The sequence below is a fragment of the Corvus brachyrhynchos genome, unplaced genomic scaffold, assembly GCF_000691975.1.
Source record: "Corvus brachyrhynchos isolate BGI_N302 unplaced genomic scaffold, ASM69197v1 scaffold23, whole genome shotgun sequence".
NCBI lineage: Eukaryota > Metazoa > Chordata > Aves > Passeriformes > Corvidae > Corvus > Corvus brachyrhynchos.
This window is the reverse complement of record NW_008238983.1, coordinates 12,662,190-12,683,063: the sequence shown is the minus strand read 5'-3', so window position 1 is coordinate 12,683,063 and position 20,874 is coordinate 12,662,190. Positions and strand designations below refer to the sequence as shown.

The 20,874-nt window shown below is 39.4% G+C and overlaps 1 protein-coding gene across 1 annotated transcript in view; it reads right to left on the bottom strand.

Annotated features, from left to right (window-relative positions):
* Positions 1-17,683, bottom strand: part of CUNH7orf72 (chromosome unknown C7orf72 homolog) — a 19,331-nt gene extending 1,648 nt beyond the window's left edge. Inside the window, 8 exon segments of the mRNA XM_017738712.1 lie at positions 6-89; positions 10,043-10,228; positions 11,848-11,915; positions 16,917-16,959; positions 16,961-17,002; positions 17,004-17,193; positions 17,196-17,297; positions 17,300-17,683. Coding sequence (XP_017594201.1) covers positions 6-89; positions 10,043-10,228; positions 11,848-11,915; positions 16,917-16,959; positions 16,961-17,002; positions 17,004-17,193; positions 17,196-17,297; positions 17,300-17,372 — 788 coding nt within the window. The 5' untranslated portion in view covers positions 17,373-17,683.
* Between the last annotated feature and the right edge of the window lie 3,191 nt (positions 17,684-20,874).

Genomic DNA, 20,874 nt, shown 5'->3' with positions numbered 1-20,874 from the left:
CTGGTGGGGCTGTTGATGGAAGATTAGAATTTGCCGGGTGAGTTGCTAACCAATGAACCTTGCCAGTGTATCTAGGAATATTTGGAGTGCTAAAGGAAACAGTTAAAAGGTGGATGGGGGTGGAGAAAGGGTAAACTAAATGACTATAGGATTGAAATTTGACTTATAGGTAAGTACTAGAAAGAATAGGGTTTTTCAAAGATGGATGGGGTAAAATCTCTTCATAATAAAATGAGAAGTTCTTAGAATGTATAAACTGTCATAGCTTCTTTAAGGTCAGGGAAACAACTTTATGATGATCTAGCTGATGATTTGGGCCAAAATCTCTGGTTAGACATTGTAAAGGTGAGCTCTTTAGAGACTTTTTTTCAATTTGTTTAGGTTTAGTATCTGTATGATATTCATGATTAGAAGCAACATTTAATCACAAAGAAGAAATGAAGTCAAAGAGTTTGCATAGAGAGCAAAATCAAGGAAGTATTCTTTTAAAATGTTATACAGATTTAGCTCATGTTTAGTTTCCAGCTTCAAATATAGAATTTACATAACAGACTTTAGGGCAACAGGTGTAATTTCTCATGGGCTAAAACATAAGTGATTTCCCAAATTATTCTAAGGTGCTCTAAATTTCCCCTAGAATATATTAAGGGGTAGTATTAACAACGCTGCTTAGACACACCAACTTAAATTCTAGTGTGAGTGCACCAGGGAACTGAGACAGTATGTGCCACATCTTGGAAAACTAAAGCCTTTTGTTAATTCCAATGCTGTTTTAATGTGAAAATGAAAAACAGAGTTCCTTAAAGAGATGGAGTAAAAAAACTACTTATCTGAAGCAGCACAAAGAAAATTTTGATGACAGTTGCTGCAAGAGGAAGCAGAGATGGACAAAATTAAAGGAAAAAATAGGTACTAATATGAATTCAGATAATCCATGAGTATTAGAAATAAAACAATATAAACCTCCAATATAGTACCTTTTTTTTGCAACTCAAAGTTTTTCAGAGAATATCATCAATATTGTTCTGTATTGACATCTCAAAGTAGGACACTGTTGAATTATACAATTATACATAAGACACACATGAATTATATATAAACATCCAGACTGCCCATACACATGGAAATAAAGGCTCACAACAAGCTGTTTCATCTGCTGAATCAACTAAATATTTGGGATTATACACCTTGCCTCCATTAGCCCTTTGTGGGTCTTCACACCATGTAACTGATAAAAGTGCCTCTTTTCAAACAATTTCTGGGGTACTCTTTGTTTCCCCTGTATTCTGTGTAAAATAAACAGTTTCTTCAATTATAAAGTGCATAAATTTACTAGTATCATGCAGCTGATGAGCTCCTTCTCCACAACTAAGTTCAGCACAGGATGCAAAAATGGACACATGTGAGACATGCAGTTTATCAGACTTTGTGTATCTCTGACTTTTGTAGTGGGAAACTTGGCTCTGAAATTCCTCACCAGAATAGCAGAGGTAATGACAAAATGCTGTATCTACCTACCAGAGTTATAACACAGGACCCTGAGTAAACTGTATTTGCCATGGGAGCATTGTACCCACAGTTAGCAGAAGGACCATCTAATTCTCTTAGTTTGGAGTAACCTTGCACTTACCTGTACGTTCATCCACTGCTACACTCCCTGGGCCATGCTCCAGTCTACGACTCTCCAGAGAAGATGGCTTTGTAGAGCCAGTACAGAGATTTTATAGCACTTGGGAAGCTGTTGCCTATAGAGAATCACTAAGTAGTTGTTTGGGCAAGGAACAAATTTGCTCTCTGTCCTGACAGCAGCTGTGCAGGGGCAACAAGTAGGCTTGAAAATCTTTTACAGTTATAGAACATGTTTCCAGAATTGGCCAAAATGGCTTGCATTCAAATTTGCTTTTTCATGTCAAAGTAGACAACTGTTAGGTTACGTGCACATTAGGTGACTGTAGAAAATTCTATCTGTATCTCAAGATCCCACCAAGGATCCACCAATGGATATTGGGTGGTTGTGACTGTAAGCACATGCATTCATCCAAAACTGAAAATATACATGATGCCACTTTGAAGGACTCAGTAAAACTGTGAACCAGTTTTATTACCCTGGTGATAGGCTACATACCAAGATACATCTCTCACATGTCGTGAAATTCCAGTGATTTGCTTGGAAGTGTACAGGCATCACAAAGAGAAGTAGATGACAACAAGAAGTACAATATTAGCTTGCAACATTTTATAAGTCTATTTGAAGTTAAATTGCTCAATAACTATACAACTGTGAGGTGTCTCACTGATAAAATCTCCTAACCTTTAAAACTTGCAAAAGTAGAAGAAAAGACAAAAGCATCATAAATGGGCAAACATGACCCAAAAGTCTATCTGAGAGATGACCCAAGATGAAGACTTATTCTAGACTGTTTGTTAGAAACGACTGACAGAAGTTGTTACATTCATAATATGTGGGGTGGAAGTGGATCTGAAAAAGAAGAGAAGTGAGCAGAAAGAAGCTAAAGGTACCAGGAAAGTAAGCAAGGTTACACTACAGTAAAGCAGCTGCTCTCCTGGGAACCGGCAGAGAAGATGCAAAACTGTGCTGCGGTTATGTAGGTGATAAAGCAGAAGAAGCTGAGGTTAAAAAAGTACCCCTTTGTGTTTTTGTTTTTTTGGATCATGCTGTCTAGCTCTTGTGTGCTTTCTCTGATGAGCTGCTAACCCGTGTTGAAGAAGAAAACAACTAAGTGCCAGCCTACCACTGGGCAACACACAAAACTACAAAACTCCTCAGTGGTTATGCTGCCGTCATCAAGCTTTCTTTCTGTAACCATGACATCTTTCTTGTTCTTACACTTCCTTGTTATCATCCTAGCAGCTCTTAGGCCCAACAGTAACAAACATATAGTGCTGATAGTTTAATCTGTGCAGACACTAAGATTTTTCGAGTGAATTGTACTGATTCTGAGTGCCTCTGCTTTGTATGTCCAAAGAATCGCTGAGGTTGGAAAGGACCTCTAAGAATCATCAAGTTCATTGTTAACCCAGGACTTCCAAGCCCACCACTAAACCGTGTCCCCATGTGCCACATCAACACATCTTTCAAATGCCTCCAGGGATGGTGACTCCACCACTTCCCTGGGTGGCCATTTTGTCTTGTCCTATTCCTTGTTACCTGGGAGAAGAGACTGACCCCCACCTGGCTTTTGGGTAGCTGTAGAGAGTCATAAGGTCCCCCCTGAGCTTCGTTTTCTCCAGGCTAAACAACTCCACCTCCCTCAGCTGCTCCTCATTAGACTTGGTGCTCCAGACCATTCACCAGCTCCGTTGCCCTTCTCTGGACATGCTCCAGCACCTCAATGTCCTCATGTAGTGAGGGGTACAGAACTGGACAGTGGATTTGCGGTGCAGCCTCACAATATTGAGATATCTTTGTAGATTTTTATTTCCTGGTAATGTTCAGGAAGATCAGTGTGGACTTAATTTAGGAGGCCCTCCATACTGATATTTAGATCTACTTGAGATGCCTTAAGGTATCTGAGATATTGGCTATAATATATTGTTCAAAAGCAGCAGCTGGAAGGGATGATCTAGAGTGCCTCCAGGGTATTGGATGCCCAGGTTTGCCATGTAAATTCCACATCACCTGTTTATATGGGAGTGAAATCTAGATTCCCCCAAGTAATCTGTAATTATTGAAAACTTGGATCTAGCACTTCAGCTTGAGCAATGGAGGTATCCAAGATTTTTGTGCAAAAATTCTGTCTAGTGAAAGCTACCTGGTAGATTCTTACCTTCCATTTACAAGCAAAGAGTTCCAAACATCTTACTTTCTTATAAACACTCCTGTATAAATGCAATAGAACTAAATCACCATATGAAGTCATTATCTAGCTCTTTTCATTATTGCAATTATAAAATAGGCCTCTCATATCTCACTCACAGCATATTAGGTTTGCAGCCAGCTTCCACCTCAAAATCCCTTCCAGGAAGACTGACATGTAACACGTTTGTGGCCTTCTACATCCCTTTTGCCTCCATGATCCTATTAGTCATACAGAACAACCTGTGGTAAAAATGCCTAAGGAATGATCCTATGCCAGGCGATTCATGCATACACTCCCTTGTGCTGTAAAAGAATATACTTAAGAATACTTATGAAGACAAAACAACATGCTTTATGCAGAGCAGAGAATGGGACCGACAGCATTCTGAGTTTCATTTCATACCCATCTCCCTCAGCCATCGAAGCAGGATAGGGAATGGGTACTTATAAATGGATTCAGGGTTCCTGAAAGGATAAAACCATCAAAATGGCAAGTCCCCAAAATATTTTGAATCATGTTGAACTGGAAAATTTTGTTTCTACCATTTCCAACAATTTTTTTCTTCTTTCAAATTTTTCAGTCCCCCTTTGTAGTATGGGGTAATATTTTTCAGACACAATGAAGCATTTCAAGCCAGCAATAAAACCTCATTTGGAAAATGTCAAAGTAGGATATTTCAACACACACTTCCCTCCACAACCCCATGAATGAGTCAAACTGGAGAACCACTAAACAGGCATACATGGTAGACAAGCTGTCAGTTTCTGAAGAAAGAATACTTCGTGAGAAAGCTCTTTGGCAGCCCATGGAAATGACTGTGTAAGGTGAAAGGCAGCAGAGGGTCCTGTTCCCAGTTATTTGTGGCCTGTGAGGTTTCTGTTAACTTGAATTTACAAGGGAATCATGCACGCAGTCAGTTGGAAAATGACTACACTGAAGAAATATGCGAAGTCACTACAGATATACTGTGATAGTAGCATTTTGCTCAACGTGCTTGAGAAACCATGAATAAAGGGTGGTTTCAGAGAATAGCTCTGTGCAAGAACTGCAGGACTTGAAGCAGTTAGGACTTTGTCTTCCTAGAAACTGCATGTTCCCCATTTCAATTGAGTGTTTTTGATCAGATCCTGTTGTCTTCCTCACACACACAACCCCTCTGGCCTTGGACAGGTCACTGTAGCCTTGTCAGTATGAATCTGTCAAAAACCAATATTGTAACTTATTTTACCAGTGTTCTGGCAATGCATTAGTTGATGTTTCAAAAGTGCTACTGAGTAACTCTTCGCAAGAATGCACATGCATTGTGTAAGCACTGCCCTCTACTGTGGACTAGGAACGCTGAGGAATGAGTAGCAAGTTTTGAAAAGCCGACGACTGTCAAATTTTTTACTCAATTGTTGAGGAAGAGGCTTTTATTGTGGAACAGGAAAACATAATCACTGTCCTAACTGCTTTTGTCAAGTGTCAGGAGGCAGGTTACAATAAGCACCACAGTGAAATCAGGACGTTTTTCTGCTGTAATACAAAACCCACGCTAAGGAGAAAAGCACAAGTCAGACATAGGAAATGAACTTGGATTGGTATGAACTGTTGCTTTGTAGTCTGCAATGCACTAAGTGTGCTACTGTTACTGCACTAAGTTCTGCCAGCTCACTAAAGGTGTAAGCAAGCTCTAACAATACCAGGGAGAAGAGTTATGTGTGCCTATCAGACCAGAGCCCTGCCCATGAATGCTACAGAGGAAATCCCCATCACCAGCGTGGGAGGCTTTTTTCCATTGACCCTTAAAACACCTGCAGAATCTAAAATACCACATAGAACATAACCTTTTTTCAGTAGCTTATTGGGGAAGAAGTCAACAACAGAAAAAACTTGGTGGCCATGGGTGAAGTAGAATTATACAAAATAAAATATACAAATAAGGATTTTAAAGAAAAAAAGAACAGAGGATGATTATGTTGGAAATCCATATGATCCAGTAAAAACATTTTATCTACAGTTTTCAGAATTGTTGAGTTCAAAATGCACTTCTGAATAAGAAAGACAATTTTTCAAAGCAGTTGTTAATAACAAGAAACAATGATTTGGGTCATTACTTATTTTCACTTTTTAATAACATGGAACCTCTCAAAAGTACCCAGAGAATTTATCAGTCTGAGCCTTCCTGGAAGTCACTGTAGCTCTGCTGCAAAATTTCCTCTCCTGTGTAACTTACCCAAGGGAGATGAAAACACAATGTTTTTCCAGAATTTGGACTGTCCTCCTCTTTCTTGGTACATATTTGACTTGGAGCAGCAGTTAGACACAGGAGATCAGATTGTGGTGTTTGTGGCCAGATTTTCGCAGGAGCTTAGCGATCAACGTGCACCCAGAATGCGAGTTCTTTCAGAATTCTGGTTTTCATGTGTGGTTGCTGAGCTATTTTTGAAAGCCTGGCTGGCTGCACAAAACATACTCGTTAGCACTCTGTTGCTTACCTACCTAATATATGGGTAGTTATGTGACATATAAAGCCAAATGCTTAATCTCCCACAAATAAACAAATATTACAAGGAAATAATTAATAATCAAACCACTAAGAACAAAGAAAAAATAACCAAGAAAAACAGACACAACCAATTCAGAGTTTAAAGTCTTGTAAAAGAAATCCCAGAGGTCTCAGTTCTGCAAAATATGTGAACAGATTCTCAATCCTATCCCTGTTCAGGAAATCTTGTTAAGCAGATACCTTTAACTCACTGATTCCAATGGAATTTACACTTTGTGGGTTTGAAAAACAAGAATGCAAATACAAGAGAGTTTACAGTCGGCAGATAAGTAGAGAAGGTAGGAAAACAAAACTGAAGAAAAAGAAAATATGCACAAAAAATCGGTACATTTCAAAATACCACAAAAGCCATTAGAGCCACTGGGCAAATGTTATCCATTAAACCTAAAACAATCACACAAGCAACACACATTGAAAATTTAAAAAAAGCATCAATACATTCAACTTGGAACCTCATTCATTAGTGGTGTAAAAAGAAAAGATTCAAGCCTACACCATGTGTGTTCTGAAAATGTAGTCCACTCAGCGAAGCACTGAGCTGTAAATTGAGGTCATAAGTTTTATAAAAAAATTTATAAGATCTGTTGGTGAAAGAGGACTGCATCAGAGAGAGATTTTCACAGTGCTCTTTCACAACAGCTTCCTAATTTTTTGACTATCACTTTCTAAAAAAAAGTTATTTCTATGTTACCCTTGGCAAAGAAATGGTAGAAGATTCCAGCCTTTAGGCATACATTGCAACATATCTGGGGATGAAAGAGAGCAACAAGCTCATTCTAAAGCAAATTCAGGAGTGCATATACAAACCATGGATATTAAGAATGATCCTACATTCCAGGGATGCAACAGACCTCAAGAGATTATGCCATTCATGACCTTCTCCGAAGACAGGTTTTAACGAAAGCCTGGAAGAAAATGAGAAAAACTGAATTATGATCCAGGATTTTTGGTCAAGTGCAAAGATGAAGAGTCTGACCTGAATAGTACATCCATAGCTCTCTTTGGGCAATTCTCACTGATCATCCTAGACTGCCACCAGATTACAAACATAGTTATTAAAAAATTCATATTAATAAATTTAGCACTTCTAGGTGAATCACAACATTTATGACATGGCTTTTTACATGTGCTGAAGGCTCCCATACATATTCCACGTCTGAACCACTGAGAAAAATGGGATAACACATGACTAAGATTCCTAATTTTTCACTTGCCTTTCAGCCAAATTTTTAAGAACTATGACCACCACTGTGTCCTAATTAATATTATATGAAACCGAATTTGAGCACAGCACCATTTTAAAGACAAGAGTCGAGTTAAAAAAATAGCACATGTTTGGGCTCAGGATATATGAAGTTTCATTCCTAACTATGCTACAGATTCCCAATGGGAATTTGGTGAATGACCTTATCACACTGCACCTGGACTTATGTCTGTAAAGCTTCCAAATTGCATGGTAAGGACTTCAGAATACTATCTAGAGTGCTGGATATATGCACAGCAGCTCTTCACAATGCTGATCTTATATTAGGGGCTTTTAGGCTCAATTACAGCACAGGTCAAGACTTTTATCTTTTTTCTAATTCCTTAAGAAAAAAAGAAGAAAAACAGAAGATGGTTTCCTGTTCTGCCAAAAGGAAGAGAGGGTGGGTGCAAGGCTAACATACAAAACATGCCCAGGTTCACCACTCTTCCTGTTTGTCTCTGCAGCTACATGACAGATGACTCTTAGTTACTTTCACCTTTGCTAATAATTTGAATGGCAACCACTTTCTTGCATGCTTTGGGGAAGAACAGTGTCTCACTCTGGAGTAATGCCCGGGCACTGATGCTGTTGCCCAAGTGCTACAGGCAGGAAGTGCAGCTGCTGCTCCATGAGAGTGAAAGTAACTATTTACAAAGAGATTTTTACACTTTATAGTTACAAATCATATTTAGGCTTCTCAATCCAAAGTATGTATCTGACTTTTCAAGGATTTTGGTGTGAGTTTAAAGGCCATTATACCTTTACGTATCTTTCCGAAACTACTGTCAAACACACAAAGTGAGAAAAACAAATTATAGGCCAAGTTTTATGCCTTCTGACTTTCTTCTTTCTTCTTCTCAAAATCATAGCAACCTTGATGCCTGACAGTCATGGACAGACAATAAGTGTGAAAAACTTAATAAAATTTTCCAGATGGAATTGAGTTTTTCACAATTGACTTTTTGAGCTTTGAGATGTAAGAATCTTTTAAATCTCAGAGATCTGGATCTCCTTGTTGCCAGAAATCAATGAAACCCATAGCCTCACTCACTAAAACCCAGAAAAATGAGATGCAGCATTCCAGAGAAGGCAGTACAGAAGCAGTTGCTCAAACTTATAAATCCTCCACATGATGCAAATAGTCCCAGATAGGATGTCTGCCTGCAGCAGAGTGCACACATCTGCTTCTCTTCTTCGAAGCTCCACCATAACAGCAGTATAACCTAGCAGAACTAAGGGTTAACAACTCTCTAATTTCACTGCAACTCAGACATCTCTGTTCAGCACTATGTTGTATTTTGTATGTGCTGTATTTTGAAAGCACATTCATTTCTCAATAACCATTTTATAATATTTTATGTTATTATTCAAGCAGAAAAGTTAGATGCAGACTCTGAGAAACCAGATCACTTATGCAGAAGGTGGAATAAAACAATCAGAATGGTGCATTATGTCATAAAAGCTTGGCATTAATAGGCTCAGCTGCAGTAATATGAGTCAAATGTGATGACCTTACAATCCTTATTAGCACCTTACTTTGCCTGTGAACCTGCTGCTGTGTGAAGAATGATGTGCTGTTCCCCATACGTGTGACAGCATGTGATGCACTGCAAAAGGATATACATTCACCCTAGAATGGAAGTAAGAAACATAAATTAACAGATCGAAGCTGTAGCTCAGAAATTCCAGCTACTCACAAGGCAGCTCCCAACAACCAGGAATGTTTAGCACATACTCCAACAAAAGTGAGTAAGGCCCAGCATCACGTTTTGTCTTTAGAACAGAGAGGACAATATTTCTACAGCTTCTGACCCTCCTCTTTACTCAGTGAAATATCCTTTCTGTAGTTTCCTCACAAATGCAAACTGAGCAAGACCATTCCAAGGACACACAGGAAAGGCTGATGCAAAGAGAAATTCTGGTTTAAATAAACAGAACTTTTTTTCCTCTTTTGTTTTATTATTTTAATTCTTACTATTAACCTGTTACTTTTACCATTTTCCTTTCTCAAAAGTTTGCAAATAAACACTTAATATCAGCTCAAGCTACTAAAGACTGGTTTAGGAAAGGCTTAAAGTGAAAACCTTCAAATTTCAAAGTTCGTGATCTAGCTAAAAGTATAGTGTTCCTAATAGCATTCAGGGAACTTTTGCATGCACACTCAAAGGCCATCTAGTGACAAATGTTAACAATCACACCCTTTTAACATGGAAATACTCAAGTCATACTACCCATCAAACATGCAACAGACCTGTTCATTAATACTTAAGAACAGGAAGCATTTGAAGAATGAAAGTATGGTATAGTTTGAAAATAAACACATTTCCATTCTTTTCACCCAAGATCAGATTTTTAACTGTTTTGTCCCCTTTTCGAGAAACAAGAACTCAAGAGGCAGTACCACAACCATGCTAATAAGTGAAACACTCTGCCATGCTTGTGTAGTGAGGCTTTGAAGTTAGCACATGGTTAAGTGGGACTAAGTCTACACTGGCACTGTCTTCAAAATTTACTGCACCAACACAGCAGATAGAAAGTAAATCAAAGATATGTACATTATTCATAAGACAGCTGGTGGAGGCAGCTGAACCGTACACTGCACGCTCCAAAGTTCTAGTTATTTATTAAAATGGTTCACAAGAAAAAACCACAGAGATGAATGGCCCTGTGTGCTTGGCATGTCCCAAGATGAAAACAATCATCTGCTGAACTTGCAGCACATAGCAAATGACAGCTCTAATACATATGTGCTGAGAGGAGGCTTGGGAAAAAAGGGAAATAAGATAGAAATGTGTCATCTCTCATCCTTTTGGCTATACTTATGATCAGACTGGGATACTCTTACAAAGAGGACATAATAGATTCTGATTTTTAGTTTACAGGTAAAAAGTTGAAGATACCCACAAGCAAAGGAGACTCAGCATATGCTCTCCTTTGGCACCAGAAAATGCCTTAATATTAGATACCATAGTCCAGCTACAATTCTTGTTTCAGAAAATGAGAGAGGAACTGCTTGAGCTTAATCAAAAATGCAGAAAGTTGAAACAACCCAGGGACATCGTACTTACATGTACAAAGGGATATGACAGGTTTGAGAGATTTGTCTTACACTGTTAAAGCCAAAATGGATCAATAATTTTTTTTTTTTTGGCCAGACAGAACAGACTGATAGAATATTTATGAGGTCCCAAAAGACAGGTGGTGACAGGTCAAAGTTTTGCTCTTGCAATAATGCAGTGCTCATTTGAATTTTGTAAAAGACCATGGCAAATGATTAGTTTGGCATATATGCTAAATGAACCAGCTCAGCAAGCAGAATCCTATCTTTTAATCTCTTCTGATACTAGGACTTCAGTAAATTTCATAGGACAGTATAAGCAAGCCTTCTTTAAAAATTAACTACTTCCCTTCTTGCAATACTTATTTAATTCAGTTCTTGAGAACTCAGGAAAATTTAACATCAGGTCTGAGTTTCTCTCTTGGTCTGTCCCTGCAAGCAACTCTCACCATCCGCAACTGTATATTCCCTTGAAAGAGCGTCATTCAAGAAACCATGATAGCATTTTCTATCTATCTATCTATCTATCTATCTTGCTTTTCTTCCACCCTGCTGAGGTACCTGTCTCTCCCATTGTATGCCTGACTGTGCCCAGTAACTCACCTACCCACTGAGTTTGCCTGAGAAAACCTTCTGGCTCATGATCTGGAAAGAAGACATGTTCTTATTTCTCTATCCTACTTTAACCAACTTTTCTTTTCTTGTCTCAACTTGGCTCTTGTTTGACCCCTTTTAACACTTCTGTGGCCCTTTACTGGACTCATCCAAAATGCTCCACTCTGAGATAGATTTGAACAGGTGAAATACAGAGTAAATAAAAGACACCAATGCAGAAGTGATTGTTTTGGACAGGCAGCAAAAAACCCCTTGAGTTTGTGCGTGGGTATGATTACTGTGGTGTTTTCATAAATGTCATGTCTTAACACAAACATCAGATGTACGGAATCATGACAGTCATTCCCTTTACAGGTTTCTTCTGTTCTGCTTTTTATATTTAACTCTCTCACAGGAGAAGCATGCAGAACATATTTTTCATGTATGTATTAACTGAATATCTTAACTTCTATAGTTATAGAATGCTACCAAATTTAGTATTTTGAAATATTTAACTGTACACAGACTTCATAAAGGAAATGTTCAGACAACTCCAGTATTCACAAAACCTGAAATTTACAAATCACCAGATCTCCGGGGAGAGGTAAAAGATCCTGTCTGAAATCTGTCCCAGAAGCCTCCAACAACCTAAAATCATAATTACATGCTCCTTGTAGGAAACATTGGCTAATTAATCTGACTTAATAGTTTTTTCATGCAGCAATCAAAACCAATTGCAGGACTGAATTTTAGTTTATTAAAAATAATAATTATTACAGTTAATAATCACAAGTAAACTAACTTAATGTGAGCCCAGCAGCTGTTTATGCCAAATACAAGATTTTCAGATAACTCTTCCAGATGCTTTCACTTGATTCCTTGGTTACTTATTCAATTTTTCTTTGTATGTGGAAGTTAAATATAACCTATTACCATTATTTCTTGTCTCTCTTTTAGTCTTTTGAAAGAAAAGGCTACTAATGACCCCCTGAAAACTACTTGCAACTAAGCATAAACCCCACCAGTTTGTGTTGGAGAGGACATGCATAATAAGCAACAGAAAAAAAACTAAGTTGTTGAATAAAGAAAGAATCACTCTGCTGTTGGGCAAGTGAAAAGCAAATGCAAAGTGAAATATAACTGTAGGGATGATGAATAATCTAACCCTTAGTGAAACCACCGTTGTTTTGTTCAATGGCACTCAACCTTAACGGGATTATTTCAAGTTTTTTACATTATTTCCAGATAACCTATTAGCTTATTAGGCAGATTGCTATTTCACATGTCATTGTTTTATGAGTATTTAATAGCACAGATATTTTTGAGCACACTGTAGGCTATTTTTTCACAGAATCACAGAATAATCTGAGTTGGAAGGGACCCACAAGGATCACTGAGTCCAACTCCTGGCCCTGCACAGGACCATCCTCAGGAGTCACACCCTGTGCCTGAGAGCATTGTCCAAACACTTCTTGAACTGTGTCAGACTGGTGCTGTGACCACTTTCCTGGGGAGCTGTTCCAGTGCCCAAACACCCTCTGGGTGAAGAACCTTTATCTAATTATCCAACCTAAACCACCCCTGATGCAACTTCCCTGAGGTCCTGTCCCTGGTCACCACAGAGAAGAGATCAGTGTCTGCCACTCCTCTTCCCCTCACACTTTGTAGACTACAATGAGGTCTCCCCTCAGTCTCCTCCAGGCTGAATAGACCAAGTGACCTCAGCTACTCTTCATACATCTTCCCCTCCAGGCTCTTCACCATCTTTGGATGCTCTCCAATAGTTTAATGTCTTTTTTATATTGTGGCGCCCAAAACTGCCCCCAGCACTCGAGGTGAGGCTGCCCCAGTGCAGAGCAGAGTGGGACAATCCCCTCCCTTGCCCAGCTGGTGATGCTGTGCCTGATGCCCCCAGGACACACTTGGCCCTCCTGGCTGCCAGGGCACTGCTGACTCATGTTCAACTTGCCATTGACCAGGACCCCCATGTTACTTTCCATGGCACTACTTTCCAGATTCTCATTCCCCAGGCTGTCCGTACAACCAGAGGGCAGAATCCATCACTTCCCCCTTTTGAACTTCATATGGCTGGTGATTGTCCAGCCCTCTAATTTGTCAGGGTCTGAATGTCCTTAAATAGTTCATTTGTTGTTGTTCAAGTTGCACTTTTTTTTTGTTTTACTTTATATGTTGTTGCCTCTGATTAAACTTTCTTCTTTCTCTTTCTACACGCAGGTCAAAAGTTTTAACTCACTAAGTACCTAAGCACTGCCTACGGTAATTTTCTATCATTATTTGAAATGTAGAAGAAGCTGAAATCCTTCCTTGATATACCTCTCACTCAATGTGCTGCTTAACACTGCATTACTCCTCGATGATTACTTCTCCAGAGTAGTGATTACTCCGGAGAAAATGCTACTGCTTCAGCCTTTCAGCAGAAACTCTTCCTGCACAGAGGCTACAGGGAAATGAGTATAATCTGACCACAATTATTTCAGTAAATTCTGCATAAAATTCTTCAACTGAGCCTCTTAAAGAAACAGTAGAAGAAAGATAAGACCTTCACATGGATAAATAATTGGTTAGATGATCAGAGATCGAAGGAAGGGACAAATTATCAGATTTCCAGGTGGATAGAGATCACTGGTAGCGAGACCTTCAGATAACCCATCTGGGCCTAGGACATTTTTGCCTAACATATTCACAAATTATCTGGAAGTAGAGAGTTGGAGTGTAAGTGATGTGCTCAAAGAGCAAATGTATATATTCATAAAGGCAAATCTGTGAATCCATGACTATTAATTAGAGACACATCATCTCCTGGACACGAATCCCTGATCAACAAATCATCACATGATAGGAAAATATTTGGAGGAAGGATGATGACGTTATTAACTATCCACAGTCTTGGATGAAATACTGGACTAGGCGGGCTTTTGGAGAAATCCAAAAATCTAGTACTAGCATGAGTTAACTACTTATTTATTTAAAAAATGGTTACAAGAAGTCTATAAGTAAACTCTATAGTATTCCCCATTTTCCAGCTTTGGAGAAAACTGTGTCTACAGATGTATTAGCTCCCAGCAGGGACAAGAAGTCATCTCTGTTCCTTATCAGACTTGTCAGACAACCTGGTTAGTTCTGCAATCCCCATAAACTTTGTGTTAAGGCCTACAAATAGAATAATATCTACAAACTGGACAGGGGGACTTCATCACCAGGTCCCCAGTACAAATACACCTGTATGGTCAAATTCTGAGGTCCTCCTCCTCCTAACCACTGCAAAGAAAACTTGAGACCACAGAGAAAAGGGTAGAAAATTCTGTTGTCATGTGAGTGAGAGAAGCGGACTCCACAGGCAAACATTGTCAAGGCCTGGTCTTGTAGCACCTCCCCTATACAGACTGAGAACACATGGAGAATAGCTCCTCAGCTGTCATCCTTTCTCTGGCAGGCTCTGATTCTCCAGTCTTAGAACGACCTTCATCATCAGCTCCTCACATTTGCTTTGCTATTACAGCGCTTCACTGAGTTTGCTTCGGTCAGCAGATGCAAAGGACTGCTAGAGAAGTTCAAAGTTGTGGACTGCCAAAGCCATGGTGTTATATCTTCTCACAATAGAGAAGCTCCTGTCTGCTGCAGATTTTTATACACCACAGCTCATCTGTCTCAAAGGCTGCTTCTGTCTCTTTTTTTTTACATTCATCCCAGACACAGTGGAGAAAGTGACTGTAGAATTTGCTTGCAAAATGCTTGACTGATGTCTCTTTCAGCACAGCTTCCCCAAACAACTTAGCTGTGGAATGTCTTGGGACTGGTATCTAGAAAGGTTAGCAACTTACATCACATGCCTGCAGGCTGGTGGCTGGGCTCTGAATCATACAGCTAAAATCTGGAATTTGTTTATGCAGTCTCATTAAAAATAGTACCTAAAAACTCATCTGCTTTTTATATTGATATTTACACATTTGTAGTTAATACCTCAGCATCATAGGAAAACTTGTAAATGCATTCTAGGTTTGGAAGAGCACTTACACCACTTCCTTAAGAAATTTATGCTGAACTATATCTGTTTCAAGGTTTGTCCCTAGATTCAGTTTGACTTTCCCTGACAACTTCAGTGGAGTCAGCATTTCAGTCTAACAGTGAACTTTCCCCAACAGAATAACACCAGAAAGCCATCAGACAGTTTCTATCTGCCTCTTGGAACTACTGTCCATTTCAGATCACTTTCTTCACTGTAACCCAGATTACTGACTTGATGGCATTTTGTCTGTGTTCTTTTCAAGTGTGTCTCTATGTGCCAGAGTATCTCTGTCTCTGCCTGCTTTTCTTTGCATTGGGAAAATTAATGGGCAGATAGAATTGCTTATCTCAAATCTTCTTTCTCCTTCACTTTCCCAGAGGCTTGCAGAAAAAACCAGCTGAACAGTTCTGACTGATGTCTGGGGTCTAATTTTCATATGTAAATGAAGAACACAGTAAATGAGAAAGAAGAGTGAAAATTACATGGTATGGGCAAGAAAAAAAAAAGGAAAAATATGTATTCTATTAGTCTATATTTATTCCTTGTGGTTTCTTGGGTTCTTTAGGGTTCTATCACATGGCTGCAGTAAGCAGAAAGTGATTTAAAATGCAAAGTTTGAAGACAGAAACTGGGAACTAAAACCACTGCCAGAATTTATGGCTCTTAGAGACTTTTTGGTGACAATAACGTGTAAAATATTGCTAACTGTGCAGTAACTGCTCTACTTAATAGCAAAATGGAACTAGGAGTTTATTTACATTTCTCTGTCATCTTCTAAGAAATGCCTCCCCTCATCTATGAGTGTGTAGCATGAGATACCATAAAATTTCGTTCTAGCTGTAATCAGCATTTCTCTATGAAAATCACTGAAATTAACATCAAACATATTGCTTATTGCTAATTATGTCTATCCTTAGAAGCCCTGGGCAGGTATTTCTGCTTTCCACAATTTTTATGAGAAAATTTTGAAACAATCAAGACAATTTTACTTCATGTTATAAGGAGTGAATTTCCATTTTAATGCTACAATCATAACAAAATGATCAGACTTAAATTTATGTGTAAGACATTGATATAAAATAAGAGGGTAATATGGTACTTTGACCAATATGTGATGGCAGTATTGAAGAATTTCTGTTCTCTGATCAACTAGACACTGGAACAGGTGTCTAAATGTGCTGCACCACAACTTGTCAGGAAATGCTAAAATACACAGAAATATCCAGGGGATTTCCTGACTTTGGAGTGATTTGGGTTTCTTGGTTTGCATTAAAGTAGGTGTTCATTAGAACTATGATAAATAACTTCACAATTTACATAAATAAAATTTTAAAAAACATTTAGTACCTTCACAGTTGTTTTGGGGTTTTTTTAGCATTAGAATTCTCATTGGAATCTTATGACTGGTACCTCTTTGCTACAGCAGGGACAATGACTCATACAAACACTCTACTGCAGTTGTTATTTTCAGTTCAAATATCTGGGACAAATATACTTTAAAAGGTCGTTCCTTTAGGACCCTGGGGAATGGAGTTCAGAAACTCATTTTATTTATTTGTTAAGCACCACCAATTTCTTTGGTGATTAAAAAAAAACTAATTTGCTTTATGTCTGAGTCATACCCTGGACTTCCACTTTCTGTCCCGGCTGGTTTCCTCCAGGAGGTCTCCCGTGGCCAGGCTGGGCTCTCTCTCCTGTGATGGGGACACTGGTGAGGCTTCCTATCGCTGTAGTCTACCTGAGATTCAGTAGCTCTTCCAACACTTGGCTGCTGTTCAGCATCTGCTGCTGGACTCACAAAACCTGAGCAGGGATCTACTAAAGACACAACATCCTGGTGTGGAAATAAAGGGTAATTTGCCACTACTGGAGGAGTGAATAGATAGAATTTAAGGAAATATTTACTGTTTTCTCTTCAAAGCTGACAAAACCATGATTGCTCTCAAGACCCCTCAAAACAGGCATGCATATCTTCTTCAACAGGCTTGGATACTGTTGGTGATCATGTTGTAAACTGGTTCAACTGACAAGGCAGACTTTTCAAAGGCACTTGCCTGCCTTTCAGGTCCATCAGTCATTCTCTTCTATTGTCCTTTTTGCGGCAGTAAACTTAAAAGATGCAACTTGCTTCTGTTTTTCCAAGATTCTGAAGTTCCAGCCAATAAATCACAGTAAAACTAGAGGTCATTCTCCAGAAAAAACAGTGCATAGCACTGCATTGCAGCTGTTTATCTGCTGAATTCTTTCCTGAAAAAAGACATATCAAGTATGGTACAAAAAGAAGAGGGGCAGTGAATGCTCAGATTTTTTCTGTTGCTTGGTAATGATGGGAAACACCTCATAATGAAATTTCTCCTGATATGAAACTTAGTTCATGCCTACCACTGTAATGTAGTCCTTCGAGTGGACACACATAACAAATTGTAGTGACAGCTGAGAATGTCTTATATGCAGTATGGGCACTGCAAGGCTAAGGCAACACACTGAAAACACAGAATTCAGTCTGATACATCCTGTGCCTGCTTTCTATCATAACTGTACATTCATCTGAGTGAAAAGAAACTTCCAAAATTTGACTCCTACCAGTAACAAGCCTTTAAAATGACATACTGGTGTCTAAGTCTATTGACACTCAGTAATTTCCATACCAAATATAATCAGTTTAACACTAGAAATTACATTCAGTGGTGCAGATTGACTTTTTCCTGCATGCCTTCTTACCTCCTCCTGGAAAGCTTTAGAAAGAGATGACAGGAGAGGTAAAGACATGGGACCCAGGTAAGGCACAGGATGGAAGACATCACAAGAATGACTCATGTTTTGTTGCATTCATTTTGTAAAGTGAAATGCAATTTAAACTGTCTTGGATTTTGTTGACAGGGTTCTATCCAGTTTATCCTGGTAAGTGAATCTGCCAAGGAAGGCTGAATTATTTCTACTGTCAACATTCTGAAGCGATCTGTGCCTAAAGAAGCACACGGATGAGTTGGTCATGTGTCCAAGCTAGTCCTCTCTGCTACCTCTGCCTTTTAATTTGCTTCAGGATTCCTGTGGATCATTCTTCTTGATTCTTTTGACATAAACAGCTGCTTTCATTCTCTGGAAAAGCAACAATATCCCAAATCTTCCAATAAAGTGATATTTTTCTGTCAGACTTTATTTGCTTCCCAGCTAACTGCTCATGTCTCACCCCTCTTCCCCCTCCCTCCACCTTTCAAAAAAACCCCTTCTCTTCTCCACTACAGATTCTAAATACTCGAATGCCACAGGAACATACAAATGTCCTCGGATTCCAGGCATCAATTGCCTTTTTTTTTGTAGCAGCGCAATGAGAACGGAGCAGCAGAGCTGTGGGTGCCCACGGCAGTGTCTGGTCCAGCACAGCTCTTTAGCTCTGCAGCCGAAACTTCCTTGGTCGCTTGTTTTTTTTCGGAACAGCTGCAGGGAGCACGAGGCCGGCTCCCCGTGCCTCCGGCCGGGTGCACTCGGCGCTGCCGCAAGCCCGGCTGCTTCAGAGGAGCTGCCCCTGGAGCGGGCGGGGATTGGGATTAAACCCAGCCGCGGGACGATTTCGGATGGCGCCGCGGCAGCAACAGCAGCAGATGTTTCCCTGGGGTTTGAGGATGTGAAAGCCTCTTCTCCCCTCCCCTCCCTTCCCTGCTTTCACCCGAGATGCAAGCGCAGAGCTGGGCACGGCGGCCGGGAAAGCCCCACCGCCGCCTCCGCCTCGGCAGCTCCAGGGCAGGGAACCACGACGTGCCCCGAGGTGCCGCCTCTCGGCCCACCGCCGCCTCCTCCTCCTCCTCCTCCTACTCCTCCCCTCCTCCTCGTCCTCCCCGTCCTCGTCGTCCTCCTCCTTCGCCTCCCCACCCTCCTGCAAACAGCCCAAGCAACCTGTTCCAATGCCTGACCGCCCCTTAGTGAAGACATTCTTCCTGGCATCCGATCTAAACCTCCCTGGCGCCGCTTGAGGCCGTTTCCTCTGCTCCTGTCGCTGGTTCCTTGGGAGCGCCCTCTCTGCAGCCCGGCAGTTTTGTGCTGCTGTCTGGGACATGCTGTTCCACAGAGCGGGAGCTTTCCCCCTGGAGGTTTTGTGTTACACCTGCCAGTGCTTTCTTTACCCATCTACGCTCACCCAGTGGGATCAGACTTCCTTTCCATGTGTGAATTTGCAGATAGATGCAGGAAAAGGAAAGGATTATATAATTTGACTCTTTTTTTCCCCCCCAAAAAATGAGCAGTGAGTGCTAGAGAGAGGGGTGTTTCTCATTCCCATGTGCCAAGGAAGCTTCATGCTGGGGGTAGGGGGAAGAGTCTCTGCCTCCTAGTGAGGTTTTGAAATTTGAACATAGCAAGTTGCTTAGGCTGTCTGGTAGTATTAAGTTAGGTTATTTAATTTGTACATTAGTGTACATATGTGCTGGATTTATTCTATGGTCTGGTTGTGATCAAAGAGGAAGTTCAAAGTTCTGCTCTCTGACGAAAAAGGGAAACCCATATGCAGTATTTTAGTACATAGTCACTAAAACATCAGAGTATTTCTTCTGTCTTTGCATAATAGACATTGCTCCAAAAAGACACTTCAATTTTATTGCACTGGAGTGTTATTAATATAATCTGAGTTTCAGACTGATGTAAAGAAGATGACAATTTTTAATTTTGTTTGGTTGGTTTGTTTAGTTGTTGGTTTAGTTAGTTAGTTAGTTTGTTTTTTGTTGTTGTTATTTATTTACCAATGCTGACAGTTGTAGCATATATATTTTACCTTAAGTGATTAATTAAACTTTTTGAGGACAATGTGGAGCATATTTCCTGAAGTGTCTTAATTACATTTGAGTTTTCTGAGCCATCTGAAGGAAGTTTCCATCTTGCTGAAAAGACATTACATTTTTAAGTTCTGCATGCTATATGATAAGGAAAAGTTTCTTTTTGAACTTATGAAACACGAGTGGCATAATTGTCAGAAAGAAAATATAAAGAGCCACTTGCAAAACATAATATAGTTTGTATCTTGCAGGCTTTTTGTCTAAAGTATTACACTTTAATGAGACAGAATAGAAACTGGAGTTGTTTCTCCTGTATGACTTTAACAAAACAAGTAATAGAAATGGTAATATTTCTGCACAGTACTTACCCTGAATAGGCAGTTTAGAAATGCCAGATGTAATTAAAATACTTGGATCTAGAAAACCACTTGACTATTAGCATGACTGAGAAAAGTAATTTAACTAAGTAGAATTGCTATTTACATAATCTTTTGGTACAGAAATTTCTTTACAAAAACTCTCTCTATAATTACTATAATTACTTTGAAAAAACTTTTAGCAATTAACATAACTTAAATCTTTTTCTATCACTTCATAGATTTTTCATTTCTAAATAAGTGAATTGAAACTATGCCAATTGAACATTATAATAATACAGTATTTTATTAATTAATAAATTGACTGTTTAATTATTTAAGGCTCATCCTAAACTGTTTCCTGCCAATGCAAGATTCAGATTAGATTTAATTTTCTGATAAATTACGGTGAAGATGCTTGATTTTGCAACTCTAATGCTGATTTTAAGGCTAAAAGG